Source organism: Halichoerus grypus, chromosome 12 (assembly GCF_964656455.1).
Source record: "Halichoerus grypus chromosome 12, mHalGry1.hap1.1, whole genome shotgun sequence".
Lineage (NCBI taxonomy): Eukaryota > Metazoa > Chordata > Mammalia > Carnivora > Phocidae > Halichoerus > Halichoerus grypus.
The window spans coordinates 23631730-23649046 of NC_135723.1; the positions used below are offsets into that span (position 1 = coordinate 23631730).

The following is a 17317-nucleotide window of genomic DNA, read 5'->3' on the forward strand; positions in this document are numbered from 1 at the left end:
TCTATGTAGCCAGTTGATTAAAAGAGATCCAGATGATAGCTTATTGCTAACAGAGTGCTCTCACCAATTTTCCAAAAACTTCTAAAATAAAAACAGGAATTATATGGGTGCTAAAATGTTTGACATTGAATGATTAGTGAATTTTTGCTTATCATTTAAAAAACCAACTACTTTTTTGATGTGCTAAAATATGCACATGGACGAAATCCAAAAGTACAAAGGGAAAATGCAGTGCAAAGTAGGTTTCCCTCCTGTTTCTACTCCCAGTGCTGCAGCAATCCAGTTAGCAAAGATGATTACTTCTCTGCTTCTTCAGAGATAGTTCTATATACACTGATTACTGACTTTTAGGTAGTGGTTTTTTTTGTTTGTTTGTTTGTTTTACTTAGTTCTGCTAAAAGTGTTTCTAAATTCTAAAAACAATGCATTACATAAGTTCTTTTTTTTGTTGTTTTCACTTAAATTCCAGTTCGTTAACATACAGTGTAATATTATTTTCAAGTATACAATGTAGTGATTCAACACATCCATACAACACCTGGTGCTCATCACAACAAGTGAACCCATCCCCCCACTCACCTCCCCTCTGGTAACCATCAGTTTGTTCTCTATAGTTAAAAGTCTGTTTCCTGGTGGGTGCCTGGGTGGCTCAGTCGATTAAGTGTCTGCCTTCGGCTCAGGTCATGATCCTAGGGTCCTGGGAGCCTGCTTCTCCCTCTCCCTCTGCCTGCCCTCTGCCTACTTGTGTTCTCTTTCTCTCTGTCAAATAAATTAATAAAATCTTAAAAAAAAAAAAAAAGTCTGCTTCCTGGTTTGCTCCCTCTCCTTTTTCTCCCCCCCTTTGTCTGTTTGTTTCTTAAATTCCACGTATGAGTGAAATCATATGGTATTTGTCTTTCTCTGACTGACTTACTCTGCTTAGCGTTATATTCTCTATCTTCATCCATCTCGTTGCAAATGGCAAGATTTCATTCTTTTTTATGGCTGAGGAATATTCCATTGTATATGTATACCACATCTTTTTTATTCAATCATCAGTTGATGGACTTTTGGGCTGTCTCCATAATTTGGCTATTGTAGATAATGCCGCTATATACATTGGGGTGCATGTGTCTCTTCGAATTAGTGTTTTTGTATTCTTTTGGTAAATAACTAGTAGTGCAATTGCTGGGTCATAGGGTCGTTCTATTTGTAACTTTTTGAGGAAACTCCATACTGCCTTCTGCAGTGGTTGCAGCAGTTTGCATTCTCACCAACAGTGCATATAAGTTCTTTTCCTATAAGGTATGTGAATGAGGAGGGGTGGCCCTTAGACACAGTGGCAATTTATATATATAAAACTTATAGATATAGATATAGATATTTAGATAATATAAAAAATAAACCTAGAATAAAATATTAGAATTAGGGAAAGTTAGGGTAGCAATTAACTATGCTTCTGATTTTTGAAACGATATATCAGTTGAGGAAGCAGAAATTCCCAGTCCTGTAAAGAAATGATTTTCTATCTGTAGTATTTGTAAGCAAATGGCATCTCATCCATTCAGGGGAGCTAGCCAGGAAAATGTGAATTACTAACAAATCATATTTGATACCTCAAAATTATTTTTCATCTCTATCTGAAACCCTCAGTTGGTTATAGGATCTTTGGAGCACTAACAGAACAAAATGTGAAATTAGGAAAATAGAAGAGTCAAGGACTATGAGTAGAAGATGACAAGGAAAAAAAAAATATCCAAGATATAAAAAACTAAATTGTAAAGACTCACTAGGAAGATTAGTAGAGGGAATTATTTCCCATCAACAGGGGAGAAGAGCTGCCTTGATTAGCATATTTTCTTCTTTCTGCAATATTTTTTTCACATTTTAATAAAAGTAGACTGGAATAATGGCAATAAAATGAATCCTCATAGCTTTGAAACTGTATATGTGAAATGATTTTAATAATGTAATACATTTGAAAGATGTTTATCATATAGAAACAAGTCCCCCAAACCCTCAACTAACTTTGGGGTAAGAGAAACTGATATAAGTATTGAAAATATTCAAAGACCAAAGCAAGATACAAAGTGAAATACGGGACATAAATGTGCAATATCTTTTAGATCTTGCTTTCAAAATTCTGAAAAAATTCCAGGAGACTAGTGCTATATAAAACATAACATCGCCTTGCGAAGTTTTATGAACATCAAAGGGTGTGAAAGAGGAAAAAAAGAAGACTTTATTTCATTTTGATCTTGATAATTCAAGTGCTATTCTCTGGGGCCAAATTGGAATCAAGGTATTGTTTGATGAGAGCAAGAAGTCAATTAGGAGGAAAAAATGAGGTGCTCTTCCCAGCAATGGAGCTCTGTCGAAGGAATGAGTGTGCACAGAGACCTTCCCTCTCTCTTCAAGAACAAAGTCCAGCCCTCAGCCAGAAATAACTAGAGCACTCTTTGTCTGGCAATAAAGTAGCTGAGATTTCACACTGCAATTACAATCTCTTCTTATGAGGAGAAATATGAGACAAGGTAATGGAACACAGAGTGAAAATCAGACCTAGAAAGAATGGATGGCTATGACTAGAAATACGATTAAGCTCTAAGGATGCCTGGAGAACCTGAAAACACTGAAACACGGCCACCAGTCCTCAGGCTCTCTGCAAGCACTGTACAAGCCCGAGTGTTGCCCTGGTTGTTCTTGCTCCGAATTCCTCATTCGTGTATCAAATCTTTCTCTTAACACACATCATACAAACCCTCAGAGAAGTAGAAAAACACTCTCCACACAGGTTGAGGGCAAGATCCCCAACATGCTGAATCAGTGTGAGGGCATGAAGAGGTTCAAATAATGCATCGCTTTTAGTTTAACAGCAAAGTGAGTTGGCCTTGACTTGAAGTGATATTCATGAAACTAATCATGATTTCAACTTTTCCCCAATGCTGTATTTACAATTACTACTGTAGTTCATAAGCAGGAGCTCTAAAATGACTATCTTATTACTTTATAATCACACCCAGATACTCAGAACATTTGACAATCAGGGCGCTTCTAACTTTTAAATAATCATTTTAAGAAAAGATGCCCCTGACTTATAAATGGAATGTCTAATTTTAGAAGGTTAACTTAAAATAGTCCCCAGAATTTGCCCCATCTGATGGAAAGATAAAACCTAGTACAGTGTTTGGGAACAAGATCATAAAATTAAGCCTCCCCCCCGCCCAGAAAAAAAAGAAAGAAAGAAAGAAAAGAAGAAAAAGATAAAGATCTGAGTGGATACACAGATCACAGTCTCTGTGAACCCACACAAAAATAAGCAGGGGATAGGCACTGGGGTGGTTTCAGAGTGGGCTATTATTCACAGGAAAACAGCGAGATTCACTATGGAGGACATAATTCTTTTGACAGTGACAGGACCTCATTCACAGAACCAGGACTGATGGTACATGCACAGTCAGCGTGCCAAGCAGCACAGGACCTGGATGCGGGTCCCTAATGGTGAACTGAGATCATTGCTGAGGACACTCGGTGACCACATAAGGGACACTCTGTTTGCTCTCTGGGAGAGGCAGTTCATTCGCACTAATTGAGGGCTTGGGGGCCTGGAGAAGGCAGCTCTGTGTACACATACTGTATTCCCTTTGTTGGCGAAGGTAGCTCTCACGGGCCCTGTTCCTCCTGGCATTGTGTGTATGTGTGTATTAACAGAGAGAGTTAGCTGCCTTTAAAATATATGTGCATTTCTAATTCCTTGCACTAGGCTTACTAATAGCTAGTGAGGGGAAGTTACAATATAATAGTGAATTACTTTCCGGAAAAGTTTAGCAGATAATTCATGGAATAAAAGAAATCCAAGAAAGCTTAACCCAGTTACTGTGGTTTACAGGATTTTCTTTTCTTCAAAAAAGTTCAATCTTAAAAACAAAACAAAACAAAACAAAAAACTATCTACTTATTATCCACCTATTCTGTATTTTATTTTAATTCTGGCATAGTTAACCTACAGTGTTATATTAGTTTTGGGTGTACAATATAGTGATTCAACATCCACCTATTTTTGGTATTTTCACAGAGAAAGTGAATAATTCTCATCTCTAAGAATACACATTTTCAAATATAATTCTACATAATTTTCTTTAGTTCTCATATAACTTTTGCAGGAACATAAGATCAGGAATGTCATATCTTTCAAACTTAGAAGCAATGCATGAGGAAGACACTGAACAGTGTAAAATGAGCATGAAATACTAATCATGTAAAACTCTGACATTCTCTAGAGGTTTGGTTGACTAAAAAAATACAGATTTACAAGTTCTTCAAATATTTGAAGATCTATACTAATCACTGACATGGGTAAACAAAAAAGTAAAAGTAGCCCTTGTCCTAGCAATGTTTACAATATATGTGGGGATGCCAGATATGCACATTATGAAAAGTCAGCTACAAGTACCAGGCTAATCAATATCTTCCAAATGAATGAAGAGTGTAAAATTGTACTTCAATAATTCAGAGATGGACAGTTTCAACTTTTTATTATGGGAGTCAACAAGTGATTTCTTGGGAATATCAACATTTTTTATTGAATTCTGACTAAAAGAATAGGAGGTTACAATATGGAGAAGGCCTTATCAAACAGGTAGAGGTGTTTTATGAGTATGGGATGCAGATGAGAGAAGAGATGGGGGAGTCATGGAGGCCAAAGCTAACAGAGATGTTGCGGTCAAATGTGGGAGGACCTGAGGGGTTGCCCAAGGAGTTTGGAGCAGTAGAAATGGAAGCCCATCCAAGTTTTGGGAAGGATAATTACATGATCAAGTTCTGGTTCAAGAATCTTTAGGCTAACTGAACATAAAAAAAAAAAAAGAGAGAGAGAGAGAGAAGTGAGTCACTAAGTATAGCCCATACTCAAGGGGAGGGGAATTAAACTCTACCTCCTGAAGGGGGAAATATGAAAGAATTTGTGGATATATTTTAAAATCACCCCCACATGATCTTAAATGTACATCTATTTGTATGGATTTATGTAATAAATGAATGACAAACTTGTTTTAAAAAAAAAAAGAATCTTTGGGCGCCTGGGTGGCTCAGTTGGTTAAGCAACTGCCTTCGGCTCAGGTCATGATTCTGGAGTCCCGGGATGGAGTCCCACATCGGGCTCCCTGCTCAGCGGGGAGTCTGCTTCTCCCTCTGACCCTTCCCCTCTCATGCTCTCTGTCTCCCATTCTCTCTCTCAGATGAATAAATAAAATCTTTAAAAAAAAAAAAAAAAGAATCTTTAATTGATGGAAGAATAACAGGCAATTTGATAGGGATGGAGCCTGGAGGAATTAGATCCCTTAGGGGATTGTGGTCCACAAATGAGGTGATAAAGCAGTAATCTAGGACGATGACATTTGGAAAAAAGAGATTAAAACTACAGGCCTAGTGATCTTTTATATCCAATATTATAAAGCAAGGCTGGGGGAAAGAAGTATCAAAGAACTCTGAGGTATCTGGGTGAAAAGCAGAATTTGAAAAATCAAGTAAAGGCCTTTATGAGTTGATTTGCTTGTGAAGTGGAATGTTGCATTTAAGTTGCTATAGGAATGCTTAGGAGGGGCAGTCCAGTTTGAAATACGGCCCTGGAACGTAAGAGAAAAGTGAAGGCTGCGGGTAAATCTACAGTATTTGAAGCTACAGGGCTGGATGCCACAAGATAAAGACGTTTAAGTATAGGTGAGGTTAATGTCACGGAAAGGTTTCCTGGGGATATGAATTTTAAATACCAGTTTAAAGACAGATTCTCTAAGATGATGTAAGGCTATTTCATCCTTATGGAGGTCAGGCATCATTTTGTCCTCAGCATGGTTAACAGCCCAGAGAAAGTTGGTGGAAAGGGGATGAATTCAGGTATTCCCGGGCTCAGATCTCGACTCTGTTACTAAATTAACTATCACCTTAGTTAAGTACCTTAAGCTAAACTTCAGCATATTCTTTGTTAAGCAATCATACTATGATTATGGAATAAGAGAATTTATGTACTATATGTCGAGCCCATCTTATGCACTCATTAACAGAGAGTTGCCATTATTTACTTTATCTTCATTTTTATTTTTGTAGCTTTCAGTATCAACAAGAATCGAACTACATTTCTAAGGATAGAACTATATTGACTTCTATCACCAAAGTGACGTGTCAGAGAGAGAAACATTTCTGATCTGAGACACTGAAAGATCATTCTATGGCTTTTCTTGGTGATATGGGCTAAATCCATCTGTCTGATGTAATTTTGAGCAAAAAAGGGAACCTAACATTAAGCAGTTCACATAAAATATGTGGATAATCATGGACAATGTTAGTAGCACTTCATATAGAAATTATATATTTAAAGGTGGTCACCAACTTTACATAAATATGGCCTGAAAGTAAAAGGAATGTGTAGTTTTAAGTTGAAAGGAGAAAAGATGAAGAAAATGAGTAATAGGAGTAAATCGAGGACTCCTCTAAAATCTATTTACATGAAGAAAATAATTCATTTCAGTAAAGTATAAAGTATAAAGAGGTAGGTTTAATCCTTAAATACAGAATATTATTTAAAAAATAGGAATTTTTTTTATATCCACATAGCCATGTAAGTTGAGTTGCATATGATTTCCAGAAATGAAAGAAATAAGAAACTTTCGGTAGGTAGAAGCTTATAATGTCTCTTTTAAAGGGGTACAAGTGAAATAGTGGTCATGTGTATACATGTTGCTGAGAAACGTATTTATGCTTCTATTTGGTGCTGTAAGACTCCAGATAGCATTGCAGCTAAGAACATGGGTTCTGGATCGATACTTCCTATATATAAATGCTGGTTACTGGGCAAATTACTTACCTGTAGTGTATCTCAGTGTCCTAATCTATGAAATAGTACCTAGCCTGTAAAATCCGTTAAGAGAATTAAGTGAACTAGTACACATAATGAAGTTAGGGAGTTCCTAGCACATGGTAAGCATCCAAAAGAAGTTATTTTTTTACATTATTTATTATCATTATTATCAGTATTTTTATGTAATGGAATAAAATTACCTCAGTAAGCCTTCCTCAACTCTCTAAATGCACCACATCGATTATACTATGTATGGTCTGAATTGAAGTCTGTTATTAATTAGTATTATAGGCTCCTAGTTGGTACAAGGCAGTAACTAAAATTTAAGCAACAATTTTCTCAATATTGTTGGAAGTGTCTTATATCTGGTGACTGAGTATGGGAAGAAAAACAAAGGCAGGATAAAGACCCTCAGCTAGAAAAAAATATGTGTCGAGGTTCAAAGGGTGAAGAGCTGAGTGAATGTATATGAGAGGGAGGCAAAGTGAATCCTAAAATTTCTGTTGGATAAACATAAAGAAAAACAAAGATTTCTAATAAGGAATGACAGACCAATTTCTGGTTTGGGGCTGTTTCCTCCATCTTTGAACACTAGGTGAAGAGCTGCCTAATTTACATGTCTCTCATCTGCCACAAGGGAAAGAACAAGACTGTATACGGGCCATTTGCCCAGTCAGGCTTACAGAGCCACTGGAAGCATCTGGAAGCATTTGTGGCATCTGTTGAGCATCCAGGCATCCCATAGTTTGCCTGGGCAGTTGTTTTCTACAGTCCTCAGGCTGAGAGGTCCAGGAACAGACATACTGTTAGGGCTGGTTAAGAAGAGTGCAAACTGATCCATTTTCCTTGGGGTCCTTAAGACTTCCTAGCCAAAAACAAACAAGCACACACACAAACTAAATCCCAATTCCTTATGTCTAATATGTATGAATTGAAAGGAATAGTGCTTTCTAGATTCATTATGACCCCCAATTAAATAAATTTCTAGTTTACAAATCTGTGGGTCAAGAATGCTTCATTTGATTTGCCCTATACAGAGTAGACATGAAATAGAGACCAATGATTCAGGCCCAACCAAGGACAATATTTTATGTTTTTAGCTATAAGGTGTTAACCAGTAAAAAAAAAAAACCTCTGTAACTGCTCTTTGATCCCCAACTTCTGCTTCTTTTGTGATTATTGCTTCCACTTGGCTGAATCATTTTGCTTCTCATATCAAAGATAACTAAGAAAACTATGTGCTATCAACTTAATTTAAATCTATTCCATAATGGATCCATATTCCATAATGAAAATTAAATATTTTGACAAAAGCATTACAGAATCAAAAAAGAAAAGGTATCCAATTGCTTGACAATTATCTGTAAACCTGTAAATTGCTTTCCTCTCATATACATTTATTCAGCTCTTTACCTTTTGAACCTCAGCACAGGGTCTTTAGGAAACAAGTTACATTATGTACCAATAGTGATTTTTAGCACTTGTATCCAGAAATCAGTGACTGGTAAGATCAGAGTATAAATTTTTCACCATTATATTAATGGAGGAGGTTGTCCTCCTCTGAGTAATCAAGATGAAACCCTTTTAGGGTTTTACACCTTGATTGGCACAGATTAGATTTTGGTCTCCTTATGTTCAAGGAAGGACATTTTTGCAGGTATTATGAACAAGGAAGGTAAAAAACAAGCTTATGAAACTTTGATAAAAATAATTGAGCATGAAAATTCAAATACTATGTCACTATAGAAACAGTACAGTGATAATTAAAAATACAGACATCAGAGTAGTTGTAGGAAATATATTATGAATAATACGTAAGCAAAGTGCATGTGTTAACATTTTTTTAAGAGCTTTAACATAGTTCTTAGATTTTCAGTGCCAACTGATATGCTGTTATTAAAAAATAACTAAAACAAAACTTTGCAAACTTACTCCAAGCTTAGAGGCTACAAGAATGACATATTTTTGCTTTAACATTTAGTTATGAATAACATAATGAAAAATATCTTTCATAATTGTAATAAAAAATTTGGCACTCTGCTAGTAATAAGCACAAGATAATAGCAAAGCCTTACGTTGTGTAAACACACTTTATATCTGCCTGATATTCTTTATATATGTGAAATGATAGGTTATAAATCAAAGAGATAACAAGTCTTTTCCTTGTTCAAGGGTGGGTGCCTTCACCAAGTCAATGTATAAAGGTGCTTTCTCAGCAAAGCTGGTGGCATCACAATTCCGGACTTCCAGCTCTATTACAAAGCTGTCATCATCAAGACAGTATGGTACTGGCACCAAAACAGACACATAGATCAATGGAACAGAACAGAGAGCCCAGAAATGGACCCTCAACTCTACGGTCAACTAATCTTCGGCAAAGCAGGCAAGAATATCTAATGGGAAAAGGACAGTCTCTTCAATAAATGGTGTTGGAAAATTGGACAGCCACATGCAGAAGAATGAAACTGGACCATTTCCTTACACCACACACAAAAATAGACTCCAAATTGTTGAAAGACCTAAGTGTGAGACAGGAGTCCATCCAAATCCTAAAGGAGAACACAGGCAGCAACCTCTTCGACCTCAGCCGCAGCAACTTCTTCCTAGAAACATCGCCAAAGGCAAGGGAAGCAAGGGCAAAAATGAACTATTGGGACTTCATTGAGATAAAAAGCTTTTGCACAGCAAAAGAAACAGTCAACAAAACCAAAAGACAACCGACAGAATGGGAGAAGATATTTGCAAATGATGTATCAGATAAAAGGCTAGTATCCAAAATCTATAAAGAACTTCTTAAACTCAACACCCAAAGAACAAATAATCCAATCAAGAAATGGGCAGAAGACATGAACAGACATTTTTCCAAGAAGACATCCAAGTGGCCAACAGACACATGAAAAAGTGCTGAACATCACTCGGCATCAGGGAAATCCAAATCAAAACCTCAATGAGATACCACCTCACACCAGTCAGAATGGCTAAAATTAACAAGTCAGGAAACGACAGATGTTGGCGGGGATGCGGAGAAAGGGGAACCCTCCTACACTGTTGGTGGGAATGCAAACTGGTGCAGCCACTCTGGAAAACCGTATGAAGGTTGCTCAAAAAGTTGAAAATATAGCTACCCTACGATCCAGCAATTGCATTACTGGGTATTTACCCCAAAGATACAAATGTAGGGATCCGAACGGGTACGTGCACCCCGATGTTTATAGCAGCAACGTCCCCAGTAGCCAAACTGTGGAAAGAGCCAAGATGTCCATCGACAGATGAATGGATAAAGAAGAGGTGGTATATATATACAATGGAATATTATGCAGCCATCAAAAGGAATGAGATCTTGCCATTTGCAACAATGTGGATGGAACTGGAGGGTGTTATGCTGAGCAAAATAAGTCAATCAGAGAAAGACATGTATCATATGACCTCACTGATATGAAGAATTCTTAACCTCAGGAAACAAACTGAGGGTTGCTGGAGAAGGGGGGGTGGGAGGGATGGAGTGGCTGGGTGATAGACATTGGGGAGGGTATGTGCCATGGTGAGCGCTGTGAATTGTGCAAGACTGTTGAATCTCAGATCTATACCTCTGAAACAAATAATGCAATATATGTTAAAAAAAGAAGAAGAAGAAGAAGAAGATAGCAGGAGGGGAAGAAGGAAGGGGGGGAAATCGGAGGGGGAGAGGAACCATGAGAGACGATGGACTCTGAAAAACAAACTGAGGGTTCTAGAGGGGAGGGGGTGGAAGGATGGGTTAGCCTGGTGATGGGTATTAAAGAGGGCACATTCTGCATGGAGCACTGGGTGTTATGCACAAGCAATGAATCATGGAACACTACATCAAAAACTAATGATGTAATGTATGGTGATTAACATAACAATAAAAAAATTTTTTAAAAAAGGTGCTTTCTCCACATTGCCAGATTAGATGGTAAGGGTGGAGAGAAAAATATACAGACATGGTGTAGCTCCAGTCATTCTGAGGACTGTGTTCACTGAAGTTGTTAACTAAATCACATGACACAACGTCTTTTTTTTTATGACACAACCTCTTTTTACAGAACCGCGAGTATACTAAGATTTCTAAGGATAGATATTACCTAATATTAATCAGCAAAGACCCCAGAGCTTTACACAATCATATTCATGACGTGTAACATTTTCTAAGATGTAGAAACCATTCATTATATTGCCATTAATACTGTGTAAGTGAAACCAAAAATTGAGGAACTTGAATTAATTGCTTGATACATCAAAATTAAAACTAATAAAAGGGATACAAGAATTACATCCTTTCCATTTAATATAATCTTCTCTTTCTGAAGGTAAATATAATCATATATATATGTGACTAACCTGGTGTTACTACTACTCCATTTCCATTGACCACAGGCCTTTCTTCCTCCTCCTCCTCAGGAGGCTCTATACTTGCTTTCTCCATGTTGCTCACTGATTTATTCCTCTTCCGTTTTCCTTCAGCACTTGGAGTGGCTCCCGGAAGTATCTGGTCTGTCACATTTAATAATAATGGTGCTGGTTCTGCTGGAGGCTTTGGCGTGCCGTAGTAATTGTCTGCAAATGATACCAAAACATTATAGAGTAAAATATTTCTCTTACTGCGTGCATAATTTGTAAAGAATGGAAATTATATGACAAATATGTATCCTGTTTCTTACATATGTGTGTATTTACACACATTCATATATATGACTTTGTATCCTTTCACCTTTATATATATATATATATATATATATATATATATATATATATATATATCTTTATTTGTTGCTTTTACTATATTGGGCTTTAATGCTTAAATAAAGATATAGATTTCTCTTTATCCTCACCTTTTGCCAAACCAAAATATGGTCTTATGTATTAGTCTCATATGGTAGAAAGCAATTTCAAAATTAGTTTTAAAATTTGATAAACCTTGATTATAACCTTTTTAAAGATAATTATGTCTGAATGAGGGTGCAGGTAACTTTTTTAAAAAAAGATTTATTTATTTATTTATTTGAGAGAGAGATTGAAAGTGTGTGAGCAGAGGGGAGGGACAGAGGAAGAGGGAGAAAAACAGATGCCCTACTGAGCATGGAGCTGGATAGGCAAGGCTCCATCTCAGGAACCCAAGATGTGACCTGAGCAGAAACCAAGAGTCAGATGTTTAACTGACTAAGCCACCCAGGAGCCCCATGTAGCTTTTTTTTTTTTTTAAGCATATCTCATAACATTCTGGAAAGGCAAAGCATATTGTGCTTTTCAAAGGGCTCTGGCTGTTTCCCTTGATGTGCACAGCATCCTGCCCAGAGGGGTATCGCCAGGCCAGGTTAGTGGCTGCTGACAATGGGCCTGCTGCCCTAATCATATTATCACAGCTCTTTTTCCCCACAGCTCCATGATCTGAGCTATGGAATGTTTGTTTCTCCCATCAGTCTGTGAGACTTCTTAAAGAAGGAGACGAATTCTTACTTCTCTCTGTAATAACCACCTGACACATAGAAGGCATGGAATAAATGCTTACTAAGTGAGCATCTTTATATATTTAAGGTGAATTGTTTATAGTTTATAATTTTGATTGGTAAAGAACATAGTGGTGTTTTCTAAAATCAGTGTTATACTTTTAGCATCAACTTCAAGCCCACATTGGTGTTGTCATTTAATTGAATAATTTATGCACTCATTTGCTACTCATTCATTACAATCTTTATTTAGTACTGACTCTGCACCCAGGCACTCCAATATATGTTTGAGAGAAAATGATGATTGTAAAACAATCCTTGTCTTCCAGATGCTCAACAGTGTAGGGTGGAAGATGGGTGCACTTGACATCAAGCAGGTAAGCATTAGAACCGTAAATGGGACTAAGTACTGCAATCAAGGAGGCACAGAGGAGGAGGAAGCACGTCTCACTATGTGCAGAGGCCACTGAAGGCCACTGGGAAAACAGTGTGCTGTGAAAGAAACAACCCTGAACTAGAAGTCATGGGTTCTAGACTTGGCTTTTCCAGACGACTGCAATGCAAGGAAGTGACTTAAGCTCACCGAGGTTCAATTTCTTCATCTCTGTATTGGGAATAGCGATTCTTGTTATACCTACGGGTTGCCAATAACCCAAACCTACTATAGTTAAGTTAAACATTATAGGCATGTGCTGAGAAGAAATGAGATGGTTAGTTGAGGGAAGAGGCTGAAAAATCTTGGGGAAAATGGGCTGAAACAAAGGAGTCTGGTCCAAACATGCAAGTAGCCTCTGTCCCAGACTCTGAAAGCCCAGCTGATTCTATTGCCATGGGCACAGCCCTTGCCTGCCACCCCTTTGGCTGGAATGAGCCCCAGTCTCTCCTCAGAAGCTCCGATTCGCTCATCTCCAGAAAAACTCTCAGGCAGGGCTGTCTCATTGGCTGAGCCTCAGTCACAGAGGAGCCTGTGAGCTGCCAAATTAGGGCAGGAGAATGGCTGCTCTCCTTCAACTTCGGGAGAGGGAGGCAGGGCTCTACCTTCCATCCATCTCATCACAGGGCTCTCCCCAGGAGGGAAGGGTCTTGGGGTGCTGGGCCAGCAGAAATGACCAATGCCTACTACACTTGGCCTCCCCATTGGGTTGCTGTGAAGATGAAGAATGTCTGAAGAAGTGCTTCATAAACTGTAAAATTGCAATGGTTTTAATGGCAGTGTAAACCTCATGCTGGCACTAAGTGAATATTCTGAAGGCGAGCTGTAACACTAATGCTGTTGCTCATTTTCATGGGTATTCACAGTTGTAAGAGAAATACAAGGAGAAAAAATATCATCATGTAAAGTGGTTCTTATACATGTAAAACTTTCATACAGAAGTCTGCAAAGTGGATGATACACATTTTGCTAAAGGTTACTTTCTAATTTAATTTAGAGCATTTCAAATGAATCAGACCTTTAAATGTACTTGCTGAATTCTGAGCAAACAAAAACTGCTAGTTACTTCTTAGAAATCTATTATTTTTCAGCATCCCTAAGGGCCTGCACCATTCTCAGTACCCTGCTATGCTTTCTATGGAATCTCAATACTTAACTGCTTATCTAATAAACATAAAGTAAAACTAGTAAATAACCTGCATTTCCCACTAAATAATATACTTGTAAGTAGTATTCTGAGAATTTTAATACATTTAGGTATATACAGTATTCAGAAAAATGGATCACATGTCAGTGGTCCCCCCCCCAACTTGTCTTTTATAGTTTAAATTTCCCTGAAGTAGAAACATAACCTTTTATTAATTACAAATAAATTCATAGCTCAGGATAAAAATAAATGTGAAGTAACAGATCCTGTTGAATTTATATTGCTAAATAGTTACACCTATTGGCACGTAATGTGATTATAAATTTTATAGTAATATTCTATTTCTACAATTTGATTTATGAAAATAAGACTGATGTAAAACTGTACGAATCATTAGTTAAAATGTTAAGATTATCTTCATTAGCAATAATAAGAGCAATTTAGAAGATGCACAGAAATAACCCATACAGTTACTACACCTGAGAAATATAATTTATGGAGAATATGCTATTATACCAAACCCAATGCATAGAACAAGGCAACCAGAACTACCTAAACTAAGTTGAAGAATTAGCCAGGTAGATAGCTAAGGCATTGAAAAGATTCCCTGATGTAAGTGTATAGAAATCCATATACTAAGGGTCAAATGTGCCTTTTAGGTAACATATCAGCATGATTTCAGAAGAAAATGAACACCAAACTGTTTTTAAATATAGTTTGGAAATAGGGTCCCATTAAGAATGAAATGCCTCTATGCATGGTGACAAGCATTTAGCAAATCTAAAATCTCAGAATACCATCACAATATGGTGTAATATTGAATGGCACAGACCATGCTGAAACAGACTGTCTGAATCCTGTGTCCCCTAAACTAGCTGCCTCTTTACATCCTTAAATTTCTTCAGTTAAACTAGGAACATAGGGCTGTAAGAAGACTATAGTCAAAACAGCAACTACGACTAGTACTATGATTACCATCACCACCACCACAATTTATTGAGCTGGACCCTGTAATAGACATTTTATCGATGTACTCTTGGATCAAATAGGGTCTAGAATAACTCTTACCCCTCAGTGCTGTTATAAGGATTAATGATAATGAAGGGATTTATAATGTGACTAGCTCAGAACAGGTCTCAATATATGATGGCTGCCTTAGACATTTATTCATCACAAAACTGTATGAAATCATTCTGTCTCTGTAGTTAAAATGGAAGCTCAAAAGTAAACCGTTTACTAATATTATACATGAAGTGAGTGGAAAACCTGTATCTGTTTGACTGAAGAACTTCATCTCTTCAAAATACTATGTTGCCTCTCAAGAGACATAAAAAAAAAAAAAAGAAAAAAAAGCGGGGGATGAAATTTGCAATCTGCCCTGAACTGACAGGAGAGTACTTCATTCAAATGCGAGAGGGTGGGAGGGAAGGGGGAGACCCCAGGCTGGCTCAGTCTCTAGAGCACGGGATTCTTGACCTTGGGTTTATAAATTCCACCCCACATTGGGTATAGAGATAACTTAAAAACCTTAAAAAAAAAAAAAAAAAAAGCCACAACCATTAGGCACAAATTATTACTTTCAAAAAGGAATGGTAATAATTGCTACCAAATAATAAAGTTGGGACATTTGGGGTGACTTTTTTCCCTCCCCCCCCACTCCAAAAATGTACATGTGCGCATGCGTGCACGCATATGTGTGTTTTGGGGGATGAGGTGGGATATAGGCTTTTCTAGTCTACTTTTCTCTGAATACATCTGTATTTGTAAAAGATGATGTATTCATTAGCAGTTTCATGTGAGTTTAATATAAAATTTTGTTGTTGAATATCATGATAAAATCAAATGATATATAAAATTGCTCACTTATTTCTATTATAATTAGGATAATCTATACATTACACAGTCTTATTTTTAATCAATGCCTAGGGGGAAAAGGCAATTATTTGAGGAACTTGATCTATTCCTCATCTTTTTAAGTACTTAAAAGAATGAATTTTTTTCCCATAAAGTTAGAATTATAAAAGAAGTGTACCTATTTTCTGACATCATAAAAATGGAAAAGCTTTCTAGAAATCTGAATAAAAAGAATATTCTATAAAATGTCAATAATTGGTTTTATAATAAAAAAATTAATAAATGCCCATTTACAATGGACACTGTACTAATTTCTTGTAAAGGAAGAGGGACTAAAACAGATTACATTGCTATGAACTAAACTTGCCTAGAGAGTCCTTGGGAAATCTAATTCACTACCCACTTTTATGCAGACCCATTCCTAAGTCATCTAGAAGAGATGAAAATAGTTTTCTAAATAACTTCTCATGTAGTATACTTGAAGACTACCATGAAATTATTTCTCTCCTTATTAGACCAAATAACCTTTTCAAATAGTCTAAGTTTTTAAAATAATGTTTTTATCTTTTTTTCTGACCCATCCTAAGTGTTTGTTTGTTTGCTTTTTCCACATTGATTTTAATGGCAAAGCCAAGCGGGGGAAAAGAATAGGAGACTATTTTAATGAATTATAAACTGTTCTCTTTTCTGTACCCCTGGTCTTTATTGAAGGAGAACAGACACCAAAATAGTATTTTCTGAGACATACCATATTCTTTATGTCGTTAGGTTCTGATATGATGATAAAAAGTAGGAATGACACTAAAAACTAATTTTAGGTATGAGGAAATGTAATACTCCCAACTGGAATATCTTGAAATGCTTTTACTTATTTATTTCCAACACGTTTTCCCTTTAAACAAGATCAATTTTCATGATGGAAACATGTGATTTGTTATTTAGTGCATTTGGCTTTTTAAGTAGCATACTCAGATGCTGACTCTGTTGTTTCAGTCCTTTGGGTGTATAATAATAACATGTAGGTTTTACATCGAATGGTCATAGTTCATTCCACATGGCACTGAAGTGGAGCTGGGTTTTAGAAAGATAATATTCTTGTCTTCAACATACCTCACAGATTAAAGTCTTGACCCTCATTTCTCCCCAATATTCTCAGTGCTTTTATTCCCATTTTGGTAACCAGAAAGAATCCATTCCAGATAATGGTTTAGTAGAAGAGAGATGATTGCTTACAGGCACTCTGGGGCGTGCATACAACACAGCCCGTAACTAGGATCCCTAGAGAGCTTGAGAAGCTGTCCTTGTGCTGGAAACAGTGTATGGCAAAATTTAAGAGGTTGGGAATCTCAGCATTTGTGTTATATAGTTTTATAAATGAAGCAAATAGTCTGACACTTGGCCTCCTTAATGGCACCTGCAAAATTTGACTTTCACATAAAACAGAAATAAGAGATTCAGAGTTCCAGATCTACTCATAATTATTTATGTTAGAAAACTTGCCAGATCATAAGTAAACAATCATTTTTATCCACATCAGAGATTTAGATTTTTATTAATAGAAACAGGTAAATCATGAAAGGATTCAA

At 36.8% G+C, this 17317-nt stretch overlaps 1 protein-coding gene across 10 annotated transcripts in view; it reads right to left on the reverse strand.

The window, feature by feature from the left end:
- Positions 1–17317, reverse strand: part of MAGI2 (membrane associated guanylate kinase, WW and PDZ domain containing 2) — a 1322716-nt gene that overhangs the window by 450001 nt on the left and 855398 nt on the right. For all 10 annotated transcript variants that reach the window (XM_078060071.1, XM_078060067.1, XM_078060065.1 and 7 more), the window contains exon 4: positions 11192–11407. In XM_078060071.1, the coding sequence (XP_077916197.1) occupies positions 11192–11407 (216 nt within the window). The remainder of the gene's footprint in view (positions 1–11191; positions 11408–17317) is intronic.